Source organism: Nestor notabilis, unplaced genomic scaffold (genome assembly GCF_000696875.1).
Source record: "Nestor notabilis isolate BGI_N333 unplaced genomic scaffold, ASM69687v1 scaffold28345, whole genome shotgun sequence".
Classification (NCBI taxonomy): Eukaryota; Metazoa; Chordata; class Aves; order Psittaciformes; family Psittacidae; genus Nestor; species Nestor notabilis.
In genome coordinates, this window is record NW_009929383.1 from 1 (window position 1) to 14,912 (window position 14,912).

Sequence of the window (14,912 nt, forward strand, 5' to 3'; positions counted from 1 at the left end):
ATGAGCTTTAAGGTCGCTTCCAACCCAAACTAGCCCGTGATACTGATTTTACCTTAAGGGGCATCAGGTGGAAAAAAAAAAAAAAACAAACCACAAAATGCCAGTATTTTTATTACAGTTTTTTCTCCTTTATATGCTGTTCCCTTCCACTGGCAGTACCTGTCTCTGAAAATCAAGGATCCAAACACCATCGAGGTATTTGCTCTGAGGAAAACGCACGATAAGGAGAGCTCATCCCAGTGCTGGGTCTCCTCACGCCCGTCACCATCCCACCGGCTGGGTTTCCTTCCCCGCTGACTACCTGAGCCACAGGGTAGGTAGTTTTGAAGTAACTTTAAGAGCTTAAATCTGAGATTCTCCACATTTGTAAAGTAAGTGACATGCACACCATCCACAGGCATGAAACAGGCCCAGGCTCTCCATTCAGCATCCCTTGTGGCAGCCAAAACACTAGTCATCGTGGTAACTTTGTCATGCTTGGTGACTTAGTTGTACAGCTCAGTGTTTCCTTCATTATTTCTTCAACCATCCATCACTGTCACCTTATGGTGTCATTAGACATAAATCTTTTAAATTAGTATGCTTGAAAATGCCACAATTTTCACTAAAAATGTGGAGCTGAAATACTTCTAGTTTTAAATGTTACTTCTTGTCAGCCTAATGCACTGTTGCAAGACAGTCTTGCCAAGAATAAATTTGAGAACAGCATTTAAAAAACGGACCTTTATATTCAGCTTAATAATGCAAACAGTGTGCCTCTCCTTGCTGGCTGGATGTTTTCCTTAACTTTTTTTATATTTCTGTTTTGTGTTGTTGACTCCCTTTTTTCACACATAGATAATGTAATTGCTCATGTTTGAGGCTTTACTGTATCTTTTATCTTTCTTCTTTCTGTCAGTCTCACATCTTGCTTTTCACCCTCTTTTCAAATGAGTTTGCTGTTCCTTTTTAATTTACAGGTGATTAAATGCTCAGGCTTCGCTTGTGCTTTGTTGTGTTTCTTAAAATGATTTAATTAGGTCTCACTTTATTTTTAGGCAGTCTTCTGTGCTGCTGAGTGATGTGGAAATATATAATGTAATTTCATTTTATCCAAGCAGAGCTTAGTCCTTTTGAAAATCATAAGTAGGACAAGACTTGCATCAACCAGTTTCTCACTGGCATTTAATAATAAAGGCTATTGCTTCCATCTGTGGGAACTTTAAAAGATCTTAATCTTAAGTATGCATTTCTTTGCTTCTAATCATAGTCCTTGCCTGGATTCCTTGTCATTTTAGATAAGCATAGAGAAACTGCAGGTATTGTGCTGTTTCTTATTTCCTTTTTGAACTTGTTATCTCACCTGCACATTAATGGTGGAAATAGATTTGATAATACAGGTACAGCAGCAGTAAGTCTGGAACAGAGTTGTTCTTACCAAGCGGCGTACAAAATGGTAACCTTGCAATTAGTGGTGAACAGCACATGGGATTTCTAGGCTGGGGCCTTGAGCTGATCTTGCCATGGTCTTGGGGAGGGAGCAATAGCACACTGCTTCAGCTGGGCTTCTCTTGGGTCCCATTTCTTGACATCTTGCCTGTAAGAAGTAGTGTTTATTACATTTTGCTTTGCTTGCCAACCCACCGGCCATAAAATCCTGAGGGGAAGATTGGCATAACAGTGAAGGTGGTGAGATCTGACTATAAATGTAGTTTTGAAGTCTGTTTTCCTTTTACATCCTTGCTGAAATGCTTCAGTTAGCAACAACCTCCTTTGATCAGCTTGGAGACATACTGGAGTCCTTTGATGCTTTTACCCCAAATCTCCTTGCTTTTGGCTTTTAATCAGTACCCAAAACTAGTTACAAACAAAAGGGGGCGGGGAGGAAATAATCTGAAGGACAAAGAAGCCATGTGTGACAAATGCAAAATGTTTTTTGGAGAAAAGTTCAGAAACTGCAAAATACATTCACAGACAGTTCAGGTTCATGGAATCATTGAATCGAGTGGTTTGGGTTGGAAGGGACCTTAGGGATCACCTAGTTCCAGCCTCCTGCCGTGGGCCAGGGACACATTCCACTAGAGCTGGGTCCTTGAACCTGTGTTGGGATTTTTTTTAATCTTTCTGGTTTTTCTACCGTGATGGAAGTCAAGTCAGTGCATCTAAGATTTAGAAGAAGAAAGTTTAAAATCCTTAGGTTAGGATGTAATTTCAGGCACATAGAGGCGTCTAGCAGAAGTCAGGGTGAGTTGATTTTAGGCATGTACCAGATTTATAGTATGTGGAAGAAAATATGTCTTGCTATTTAAAATTATATTTGGTTTTAAAAGTACCGTGATCTTGGTTAGACATTAATTTTATAGGTAAGATATACATGGATTTGATATACGTAACAAAAAGAAATCCTTAAAAACCTGTCATGTTTTCAGTAACTCCAAATGGCTGGGTCAAGTAGAGGAAGAGGACGTGCTTCATTTACCTTCAACATCGAGGCCATTGGGTTTGCTAAAGGTGCTGCTCTGCCTGATGTCACCTGTCAACCTCCACCACCCTTTCCTGTAAGTACAGCAGGTATCTTCGAGCACACTCTCTGTGTTCAGGTAAAGAGTATTCACTCTCATGTTTAGATAATGTAATGGACACACCTAAGCTCTTTAGGTCAGTTTTGAAGTATTTAAGGTAAGTGATTGTTCTTCATACTGTTACTTCTTGTCCCTTTGCTAGCTGTCAAATCCGGCATTTAACTAGATTGCAAGATGTTCATTCGTTAAAGTCCTCATCATGATTTGATTTTCTGGACATTACAGTAAGAGAAATGCTGGATATCTGAATTTGTTTGAAGTTAAGTTACACTAGCCTTTGAAGCTGTGAATGGATTTGCCGATTTTAGAAATTTACCATTTATGCAAACCTGAAAGATTTTGGATGATTGTCTCATACCTCAATAGCAGCATGTGAAAGCAATTTGAAAATAACTGAAACATATTTTATGCAATTAAGGAAACTTAATTGAGTTTTGGCATTTGGGATGTATTTGAAAATTAAAGGGGAAGAAAGTGTTTTCTGACTGCAGCTTGCTGTGTAGGGAAGCTTGGACAATCCTGAGGCAGAAAAGCAGTCTTACAATGTTGCAGTTTTATATAAGAGAACTTACTGCTTATGGCACAATTTGATCAAGGTGCATGTAATTTTTCTCAGTCTCACATGTTGTGATACAGAACTTGAAAGTTTGATGTATAGCTGGTGCTGTGCTGAGACTGAATAGTTACTTCACCCAAGGTTTGACTTTTTGAGCAAGATGTTATATATCCTTAGTCCACGTTTACAGTTAAATTACGTGATTTCTTTGATACTAAGCCTGTTCCTAATGTGAACGTTGCAGTCTGCTTGACAGCACAAGTAAACTGAATTCTGGGGAACTACAGCTTCTGCAATTACAGTCAGCAAAGGATCAGCTCCTACGGTCATATACCATGAAGAAGTTGAAGGTGCTTTCTTCTTTCTGTGAATAAATTTTAAGAACTAAGTTAAACTTCTAAAGGGAAGTCTAGTGCCATTAAAAATAAAAACAACAAAAAACGAGTCAACCCAGTGGCATAACTAGGATTGATAAAAACTTCAAGTGTTAGGTTTAATGATTGGGCAGTGTCTAAAAGTGTATTATAGCTGTTGACTGACTTACAGTGAAATTAAGCAGTGAATTGTTATTATTGCATATTTCTAATATACACAGTCTGAGTTCTTGCGAATTTCCTGTAGGTGCAATTAGAAACCCAGTTAAGGAGCATCAGTGTACCATCAGCAACATTAGTGATTTAAAACATGGACCAGGTAGCAAATAGCTGCAAGCAATAAATTCCTTTCATAATCCCGCTCTGGGACTTGTGGTAGCACTTTGTGCTTTGCAGCTTACCGCTCAGGTATTGATCGTACATCATCTGTGGTGTGAGAGAAGCATAGTCTGTTCTGTAATTCTGTCTCTGGCTTTAGTGTTCTGTATACTTTTAAAACTGGGTTTGCTTATATTGCTTTTCCAATTTCAAGCTTCATAGTTAAAAAACACCAAAAATCCAAACCTTAACAATTCATTTTAAATTCAGCTGACAGAAACTGAACTGCATGAGGGTGAGGGCCTGTGTGCTACCTGGTTGTATAACAGCACACAACCTATTTCTATGACAAAAGTCATGGAAGTGGTGTCCCTCTTACTCAGAGCAATCATACTTAATGCAGCTAAACCACTGTTTTAGAAGAGGTTAAGGCCCAGAGCTACTCAAGGAGAGGAGCGATGTGTTCTGAGTAAGTTAGACTGGTGTGAAAAACTGGTTTTGGCAACTAAGAGCTTAGCATGACTATGAATGACTGTTTCACAGTTCTAATACTTTTTTCTTTTGCTTGGTTTCTTGATGTGTTTTTAAGAAAGATACAGCAAATTCATAAAAGGTATAAATTTAGTTGTAAGCATAGTTGTGCTTCTCAGAATGCAATGAAGTATACTTGTGAAGTAGTATAATGCGTAGATGAACTCTTCTGTGATTAGTTGTGTTTATTGTAGCTTTTGTTAGTGTTCCTGTGTGTTTGATGGCTATTAAGACCTTATAAATAATAAACATAATTTGTACAGAGTACAGACAATAAGCCAGTGCCTCTGAAAACAGGAGAAGATGAAGATTACATGTTGGCCTTAAAACAAGATCTTAGAGGAACTATGAAAAAAATGCCATATTTTTTGGCAGTAGAAGAAGATCACGAAGGTTTGTCTGTGTCCTTTTTATTTTTATATACATACCTTCAGTAGTTGTTATTCTGTGAATGACGATCTAGTGAAATGCTTGTGGTGAAGATGTATTTTGTACTGATAACGAGGAATAAAATTGGCAGCTTATGATAATAGGGAGCTTTATTGCTTTTACTTTTACTGAAGTTGTAGGTCACGCACCTACAAGTGCTGTAACTGGAAAGCAACTATTGTGTGAAAGAGAGAGATATGAAACATGTATTCCATTTGATACACAGAAAGAAACTTTTAGACCAACTATATGCAGTCTTTTCAATTATATGCCAATACAAGCAAAATAGGCATAACTACATGTTGAAATACCCCAAAATTTTGCATTGCAGCAAAAACTGAGTAAATACTAGTGTTCTATTTTAATAGTGTAAAGACATCCTTAAAATAATGTTCTATTTAGTAGTTGGACGTTTTTAAAGGTACTAATTTCTTTTTTTTCCCCCTGTGTCCATTCAGGAAAGATTGGTAAGTATTACTGACAAGTCACCTGGAATATGAAGATTGAGATGAAGATAAGTGATTTACTGATGTTGGCATCAGAAGCAGAGCTGGATTAGAAGCCAGAGTTTGGTCTTACTCTGCTTGACCTGGGAATGTCTTTTGCTTATATATGTAATTAAAATTATCCCCATTTTTTATTGTTTGATAACAATTAATGGTTTGCTATACTTGACATCCAGTCATACATCACAATACTGTTAAAATCCAAGCTTCTGATTGGAAAACAGAGCTTGAAAGAATGGGAGCAGGGTAGGAAGACTTTAATGTCTGTCTGCCTTGCTGTGGGGGTATTGTAAACGTAGCAGCCACAGGAGGTTATTACTGTGAGAGTGAGGGGATGAAGGCACGGACCCCGGTGAAAGATCGAAGACGTAATTTATTTGCTGGCTGTGTTTATATATCTTCTGCTGACAGAAAGGTTCCACTTGGCTACAACTAATTGGTCATTCTTATCTGTTCGCGCCTTAAACTATACATTTCATTTGCTACCTACTACTGCCCGCGCGACACTACGTAATAGAGCTGTTAACCCTTAACTTGGCATCTCTTCTCTTCGTCCTTGCTCCAGATTCACTCTTGTTCGTGTTCATCTTTTCCCTCTGGGGCCTTCTTCTATCAGCTCCATGCAGTCATGGCCTCCTGTCGCTGCTAGGAATGTCCCCACATGAGAGGGGCTTCTTTTTGTTTGTGATTTTTGCCTAGTTGTGTCTTCCTCCTGAGTACATGTTCTGAACGGCAAGTCCTGTCACAGGAAAACAGGAAATACAGCATAGCAGGAAATGCCACCTGTTGGACCTGGGTCCAGTCCATGCAATACAGAGTCGTTAAAAAGCTTATAAAATGTTTAAGAAATCCAAAATGGCCAAACACTAGATAATCTTTTCCTTGCTGTGTTGTGCTGATCTTGAATAACGAGAGCTGACTTGAACTCTAAAATACATGGTTTAATTTCCACTCCAGACCATCAAAATATTTTCTGACTGGATATTCCTGATGTTGATACGATAGAGGTTAATTTTCCAATGCCCTCTGAATTCTTGATAATTTTTGTTCATGGGGTAAGGGTTAATTCTCGATGTTTTTGAGGCTGCATGCAGGGGTTTTTATTAGGCTTTGAACGTAACACTGATTAACACACATTATTGATTGTCCACTTATTCTCACATTAAAGCACTGTTTAAAATGGAGCAGCATGCTGCAGTGCAAGCTGTGAACACTCTGCTGCCCAGATGTTGTGACTCACAAAAGGCAGAATATTTCCTCTGAGCTGCATCTGGAGCCCAGCAGTCAGCAGGACGCAGCAGGAAGCCGTAGTGCAGCACAGGCACAGCCCAGGGTGGACCCTGGTGATGTGGCCAGGTAAAACCTTGGTTACAGGACAAGGAAAACAGATCTGATCTTCCTTTCTAGATCCCTATTATGAATTCCAGATTACTCTTTTATCACATCTTCTCTTTCATCTTCTGAGGAAGCAAATTTCAATCTCTTTGGGTTCTCTCTTCCTAGAGGCTTGCAGTGCTCTTGATCTTTGTCAGGCTTGAAGTTTGCAGTTTCCTTTTCAGGCACACAAAAGGAAACTGCTATGCCTGAGAGCTGGTCAGGGTTATTTCCAAGGAACCAGCCGCTTCATGCGGACATGTTATCTCTGTTTTCCAGCTCTGCCTCATCTGATGGTTCTTAGTGTTCACCTCAAAATCATCTTCTGTTTCTGCAGCCTTCTTTCTGAGATTGAGTGATAGCTCTCTGTTGCTGAGTGTGCTTCTTAGTAGAACTGCCAGCTTTGAAGACTTCTACAAAACCTGGCAGTTGCAGGGAAAACAGGTAGTCAGCCACTTGTACGCTCAGATAATGCTTCAGATGTTCTCATTGTCTCCGCAAGGGTAAGGTGGTACATGGAGGGAACTTTTTACTGATCCTGCAGTTGTACAAAAATGCCTCATCTGAGGGGTGGGATATAATTACATCAGCAGTGGTCTGCAGCTTAAAAAGCTTGCTTTCATCTCAGTAATGGTATGCAGTTGTCTCTGGGACTGCATTATGTGGCAGAAGTGGCCTAGCTTTAAAAAAATCACTTTTTTCCTCCAGGGTAGATAATTTTTACCTGATCTTTCCTGTGATCTGCTTTACAGCCCTTTGCTTCCCTTGTATTTCATGAAAACGTTTGGCAGGACTAAGAGAAATGCAGGAGGGGTACTGTGGGCAGGAGCTCCTTAAATTTGCTTTGCTACAAGAGCAAATGGGTTGTTTTAAACCCTCAGCACAACATCTGTGAGCCAAATGGTCCTTTGAAGTGTGAGAAGGGAAACATTTGAATTAGTTAAGGCACAGCTATCTATCTTCCTTTCATTATTCAGGTAGTAGATGAAAGCCATGTCTCATACTACCTGTCAATTTCATTGTGTTAGCGTGACATATAGGGTAGATTTTCATCATTCATTTCAACACTCATGAGGAGCAGGCATATTCTATATGTTTTCCTCACTTTATAAGTTATGAATCATTCATATTTTTCTTGTTGGTGTATCTGCTACGTCTGGGTGACTGTCACCTTGGCAGTGGTTTGTAATTAACCCAGTAGCCATGAGCGGCCAGAGTCAGAGATATTTTTTTATGATGGCATCAGCAATTAGTTCTTCACTAAGAGCTTTGAGCTGAAATCAGAACTACTGTTTTCTTTCGCTACAGTTTCCTACAGCATCTGTGAAGGCCACTTACATTAAATGCCCCTTGAGGCACTGTCATTTTAAATACATGCTCTTTGTTGCACAGTTTCAAGTAGGTCTTCTGTTTTCACTCATAACAAAGTTTAAAATTGAGCTTTGTTTCTGATGTCTTCCTTCTCCCTTCCTTTTCTCTAGTGAGTATGTTAGAAGTCTTTGACTGTAAAGGGCACAGTCTGTGTTTCTTCCCACTTTTTGTAGAATACCCACAAAATTATCCCTGTTTGGGTAATGAGTTACTAATGCAATCAGAATCAGTAATTCTGCATTGAGTGGATTTTGTAGTTGGGCATTATAATTTGGGAAGAAAAAATGGGACCAAATTAAAAATACTTAAGTTTTGGTACTGCTTTTGTCATTAGAGATTGTACAAAAGTTTTCTTGGAGTATGAATGGATGTGCTATATAACTACTGTACCATTTACAGTGCATTTCTCAGTTTAGTTCCTGTGCCTGGAAAGAGATTAAATGGACTAGAATGTGTTGATGCTGTTCAGCACACATCTCTGTTACGCTGCAAAGCTTTGCCATTGCGGAAGTAATGAATGGTTTGGGAGCCAATTGTGATCATTCTGAGACCTGGGAATTCTGGGTGCTGTCTGTGATGAGCACTGGGATGAGTACTGTGATGAATGTCACTGGCTGCTTTTATAGCAAAGGTTTGATTGTGAAACTCTTGAGAAAAGAGTTAGCATTCAGTTGTTATCTCAACCAGGTTTCCTTCACTGTATCTGCACTTCATGTTTTCACGCATTCCAAGAATAGAAGTTTCAATTATAATCATTTTTGGGGGTGGTGGGTTTGTTGGGGACTTTTTTAGGGTGGGTTAATTTTTTGATTAACAGGAGATAGCCCAAAAAAGCAACGTGGCATTCAGGGGTTTTGCCCTTTTTTGGGTGGCTGTAAAATCCAGCTCTTGCAAGTACTTAGCTAATGATTAGTCAGTCCTGGGAATTATTACAAGAACTGCTCAGAGTAGTAACATTAAACTGTTTTTTAAGTGTTTGACAACAGCACTAGAAAGTGTTCAATGTGGAATTAAAAAGTACAATGTGGAATTAAAAAGAAAACATCAGGGGCAGTGTTTGGGTTGCCTTTTATTTAATGGAATTCAGTAACTCTTTCTATCCTTTATAGTAATTGAGAGGTACAGTAAAAAGTATCAGGACAAGGAGCATGCAACATGGACGCCAGGTAATACCTGAGATTACCAAAGGCTAACTCTGTATTAATCTATGAAATATTCTGCTCTTTTAAATGTTAAACTCATTATTTTTTCAAGAAAAAAAAAAATGCAAACCCTTACCACCAAGTCATGTATTCCTTGTTGAGGGTTACGTCCTTTGAATGTTTTCAGATCAAGAAGTATTGTTTTCTCAAAAAAAAAAAGAAAAAAAGAAAAAGATAAATCTGGTCTTACTTATTTACTCAGTTGAAACAACTGATGAGCAGCACAAGCGCAATCTTTAGCTCTCGCTCTAGCTTGCTTTCTTCCTTATTTGCCATGCAGATACCAGTTCTGAACTGGGAGCAAACATTGATGTAACTAAAAATAACCCAACCCAATGTCTCAGTCACAGGTAGCTGGGTTTTGTAACGTTAGACTTCACAACTGTATCTGTATAGCTCACTACTCCAAGTTTAATAATGGAATGTAAATTGAAGGGTATGTGGGCCACTGGAAGGGCTGAACCTTGGCCTCTTTGGGGCAGATGCCTGTGACATGAAGTAGGTGAAATGGCAGTCCTCAATTCAAAGTCCAGCCAGAATTGCCTGAAACTTAATGTGCTAAAACATGTAGGCATGCATGGAAATAGGATCAAGCACAACAGTGGCCTCTGCCTGGCCTTGGTGGGTGGCAGGGGGAGGATTGCTGCTGTAAATCATCGTTCATACGTTTCTGTACAGATTGGAGGAGGCTCCCAAGAGAGATGAAGCCAAGGAAGAAGACCAAAAAAGGTACATATTTTTAAGAAGCGTTTAGTACACGCTAGTTGAGTGATAGAAGACATACTGGAATTGGTTAGAGGAAAAAAATGGTAGAAATGTTAATTAGTCTGAATAATCAGGACTTTTGGCAGATTTTTTCTAAATAGTTTACAAGTCTGCCTGTCTTTTGTGGTTTTTGCTTTGCCTCTATAGGATGTTTTAACTTACTGTAACAGATTTATAATCCTTTCCTGCCTTTCATATTGGTGTACCATATTAACATACAGGATAAGTAACAGTGAAAGATTAAAAAAAACCCACAAATCTTTTTGGTTTGAAAATTTATATCTTTAGTCAACACTCAGCCTTCTTCTATTCAAGGAATAGCTGGCTGTTCAAGTTTCCTTTATATTTTGGGTTTTTTAATTATCTGTTTATGATTTGGTTGGCTTTTGCATTATTTTAAGCCTTTTATATGTGATTTAATGTAGGTTATTTTCTATTTTCCCTGGTTTTACTTTTTTTGTTTATTTTCAGCTTGCTTCTGCAGAATTGTGAACCAGATCCTTCAACAGCAGTTGGAGCTGGTATTGGTTGTTCTTACAGGAAAAAACTTTTTTATTACACAGCATCATACATGTATTTGCTTTCAAAGTGTTTTCTAGCATGCATGACTCTAATTTTAAGTTCTCTGTAGAAGTCTGTTGCTCTGTTGATGTGAAGTAACACTTGGCCTCCTGTATCTAGCTGTCTGTTATACATAATGGTTTACGTTCTTGTTCTCTTTGTCCTAGTCCTTCATGTGTCATTTTACAGTTAAAAGATAAAATAGAAAAGGAAAAGGGAATGTGCAGTAGTCATGGAGACCAGCTCAGCTGGAAGCTTTGTTCCTTTTAAGAGCGTCATTGAGAAGCATGGTGTTAAAGGTAGACTGCAAGATTCAACTGAAAATTAAATACTTACTTGCAAGGTTCAACTGAAAATTAGTACTTATTTGCAAAATCTCTAAGGGTGAAACCAGTACATCCTACTTTTGGTTGGTTGGTTTTGTTTGTTTTTTAATAAGAAACTGGATTGGATTTTGTAAGCCTGTACACATAATTAGCTCCCCAAGATCCAATGAAGTCATAAATGCCAGTTTATTATTCCTTGTTACAGTGATGTGATTATCATGAACTAAGAAAGAATCACTGCTCACTGTTGGGGATTTTCCCTCTTACTATTGTGCCAGTTTATCTGTTTGCTCTTAGAAGTATGTATTTGTACATAGTTGTAATGGCAAAGATCAGCTGACCATCAGATTGGATTGAAAAAAAAACAGAGGTTCCTCTAGAAACAAAAATCATAGGGCTTAGGTGTTTTCTGGGAATTACAGAATCCCAGACTGGTTTGGGTTGGAAGGGACCTTAACGCTCACCCAGTTCCAACACCCTGCCATGGGCAGGGACACCTTCCACTAGAGCAGGTTGCTCAAAGCAACCTAAATCCTATAATCTGAATCCTGATGATACAGAGGCCATAAAAAGTCCGTGTGACTCAGGAGGTTTGTAAATAGCTGAGCAGTTACACATGTGGTATCTTTGTTCCATTTTGAGGACAGCCATCTTAGGTGACACTTCATAATCAAGTGGTTACAGTGGAGTCAAAAGAATCTGCACCAAAATTCAAAGAGACTTCCTACCACTGTTCTCCCTTTGTGTATTGCAGGAGTGGGTTTGACATCACTGCACAGTTATATTTACAGGCATAGCTTCCTTTCTGCACACCTCTCCCTTTCCCTTTCTGGTTTCCCTGAATGTTTTAACCTCAGCTTTTGTAGGCCAGTCATATCCATATGTATATAGCAATCACATGTATGTATTTAAGCCCAAGTACTGTGAGAACAGGTATTTGGGAAGATGAGATTGTATTCCATTGTACCTCTAAGCTACATGGATGTAAGGAGCTGGTTTTCTTGAAGTTCTAACAATGGGTCATTCTCTAATTTTATGATAACTGCAGAGACACCCAGCATTTAAGGAAAGATCTGCATGTCTGTTTTCGTTTCCAGGCTGTTTGTTCTATACACATTGTCTCTAAATGTCTGCAGAGATGGTAATTTTGAATCACACTTTCCACTTGTTTTCCATAAAAGCCTACTTCATTCTGAATGTGTTTGCTTTGACGCTGTTCCTGTGTTATTACAGAGCAGTTTGACTCCCCTCAGCTCTGTGCAGTGCTTTTGTCACATAATCACTTCCTAGGCAAAACACTGAAATTAACTGAATGTTATTTATGAAAAATGGTTTTGACAAAATGCAGTTCTCTTCGTAGCAGCTCTTAGTGTTCTGCTTCCTTGAGTATTAGGCCAGATAAAATACATAACTTCATCAGGTTACTATCTGCCCCAGAAAGGACATCCCCTCCATCAGTACACACTATTTTTCTTTCTGATGCCACTTAGTGCAGCCCAGTGTAGAAAAGGGGCAAGTTACATGAGCTTGTCCATGAGAAGCTGTGTGGCTGTGCCAGTTTGGCACTTTACACAGGCGTTTTTACCTTACTGAGGAGAGCTAATTTGTGTTAGGTACAGCCCTGTGTTGTAAGTTTGTAAAATGCTGAATAGGTCATGTAAGGAGAAGTTCTGCAGGAAAGGACTGAGATAGTCCTGTTGTGGAAATGAGACTTGTCACAGACCTCTATAAAAGCTGTCACGTCTCTCACTGGACCTCTTTGGTTCCTCTCATCTACTTGGAATTGGAGCAACCGTAGTGTAGGGTGCTACATTCAGGTAGCTCTTACCTGGAATGCTATTTTTGACCTTTGCTCCACCATATAGTGAAGTAGGATGAAGAGGGTGGATTGTAGGGATTAACTTAATGAAGAGTATGTTTATGAATTAAGGTAGAAATACACACTGTGGACTCATTAGATGAGAGCCAGCTGGAGTCCAAAAGCCATCTTGCTGCAGTAACCATGCCTTCTGTGTTGGAGCTAATAAACTCTTGCCTGCCTTTTATTGTCTATGTGAACCACCCAGCTCTTACTAATGTGTTGCATGAATTGGTAACATTAATGAGTTCATTTTCAAGATGATGAAAAATAACAATTGATGTTTTGTTCTAGTTACCTAACATACTGCGAGTACGTAGGTGAAAAGTATTTTGATAGGCTGAACTTTGGCCAAACCTTTGGTCAACTAACTGTTCAAAGTGAATTTAAGACTGGGCCCGTAGGCATCACTTTTACAAAAATCAGGCAAACGATGTAGCTCAAAGCCTAAGGTAATGCTAATACAGGTGGCATGGATTTTCCTTGACATACTCAAGATGTAGGCTCTTGAGAAGAAGTAAACCAAGAGAATTTGTGTTCTTCCATATTAAAAGAAAAATAATAGTGATGTGTTTTATTCCAGCAGGTGCAAAACCAAACAAGGCAAAAAGCTGTGAGCCTAAAAGTAATGTGGATGTGTTGAAAAAAATTGAGGTAAGATATGCACACTCAAATTCCTGAAGGAAAATGAAACTTCAGTATGTTTTTTGGTACACATGAAATAACCAGAGCAGCATTTTTCTGGCCTTGTCTTGTTACTCTGTCAGACAACTGTTCTGCAATGTGGTAGCACAGGGGAGAGGATAAGGGTAGAACCTGGCTGTGGAGAAACTGTTTTCTTTGCTCCTGTTTGACCTGAACACAACAACCAGTTGTTCTGCACTGGGTAGTGTAACAGTTACTACTAGAGCTTATTGAGGGACGAGTTGGTGCCAGAGCTTTTAAATCTATTGCTTTGGCAATCTACTGGTGTTGGAAATTAAACAACTTAGTAAGCTGAGAAAGAAGAAACACACAGAAACTTAGGAGGAAGGTGATGTTAGTTTTGGAGGTGAGTACCCACCATGTGGGAATGGGAAGCTTAGAAGTGAAACAGCCTTGTATTTTTTCTCTTGGTGAAACACCAGTTGTTTCGTGCAGACAGATTATTATAATCAGAATGTGGTATTGCTTTATCAAGTGAGACATGGCCTTGTACTGTCAATTACTCTAACAGCAACTGGTAAAGGGAAATCATCTCAGTTTATTACACGAAACATACTTTTCTAGACTTCAAGTCCGATGGCTAATGATTGATCAAGTAAGTCCTCATGGAGTTCTTATGTTTCACATTGTGGTGTTTTAAATACGGACCAAAAAGCATTTGCACCGCATTGTTGTGCTGGCTCTCTTGCTGTTAACTTGCAGTGTAACATTTTGGTAGTGGGGAGGACATGCTGTTGCTGTAACACGGGATGACCTTGTAAGGAGATTGCCTTGTGGCAGGAGTTGGAAAAGAAGGATGATGAAGAAGAAAAATCTGAAGATGAGAAAGACAAAACAAAAGACAAAGAAGGTGAAGATGATGAAGAAGCAGAAGAACCAGAGGAATATGATGAAGAAGAGCAAGAAGAGGTATAATGTTGATTTTCCTATTTACAGGAAGTCTGGTCCCACTCATTAAGTAGTGTGATGAATGTCAGACAAAGAAATGCCCTGAGCTTCTCTGAAAGGGAAAGTCGTAGTGAGAGGCATTATTACATTCATTTTCATTCATTTTCTTCATTGCATTATATTGTTGTAGTTCAAGTGGGTGTGTTAGACTTGTTACTTCTGAAGAGCTCAGAAAAAAGATCTCACAAACAGGAAAGTGTCCTGCCACAAATCAATACATAAAATTATTCATTTTTATCATTAGAACTGTGATGCTTCTTCTTTCATAGATACCAGGATTTCATTAGGGTGTTTTCCTCTTCCCCAAGAAATAAGGAAAGAAAAAAACCTATTACTGTTGCAAAACGTGGGTGCTCAAGCAGTTCCAAGCATGTTTCTTTCACAGGTTGTCTCCTTCACAGATGCAGCAATAGATGGTTTTTTTCTTTAATTTTGTTTAGGAAAATGACTACATTTCTTCATATTTTGAAGACGGAGACGACTTTGGTGCTGGCAGTGATGACAATATGGATGAAGCAACATACTAG

The 14,912-nt window shown here is 38.9% G+C and overlaps 1 protein-coding gene across 1 annotated transcript; it reads left to right on the forward strand.

Moving 5' to 3' along the window:
* Window positions 1-2,417: 2,417 nt before the first annotated feature.
* On the forward strand, window positions 2,418-14,912 carry POLR3G (polymerase (RNA) III (DNA directed) polypeptide G (32kD)). Its single transcript, XM_010014946.1, has 6 exons — window positions 2,418-2,537; window positions 4,604-4,733; window positions 9,130-9,186; window positions 13,319-13,386; window positions 14,218-14,346; window positions 14,826-14,912. The coding sequence occupies exons 1-6, from the start codon at window positions 2,418-2,420 to the stop codon at window positions 14,910-14,912; spliced, it is 591 nt and encodes a 196-aa protein (XP_010013248.1).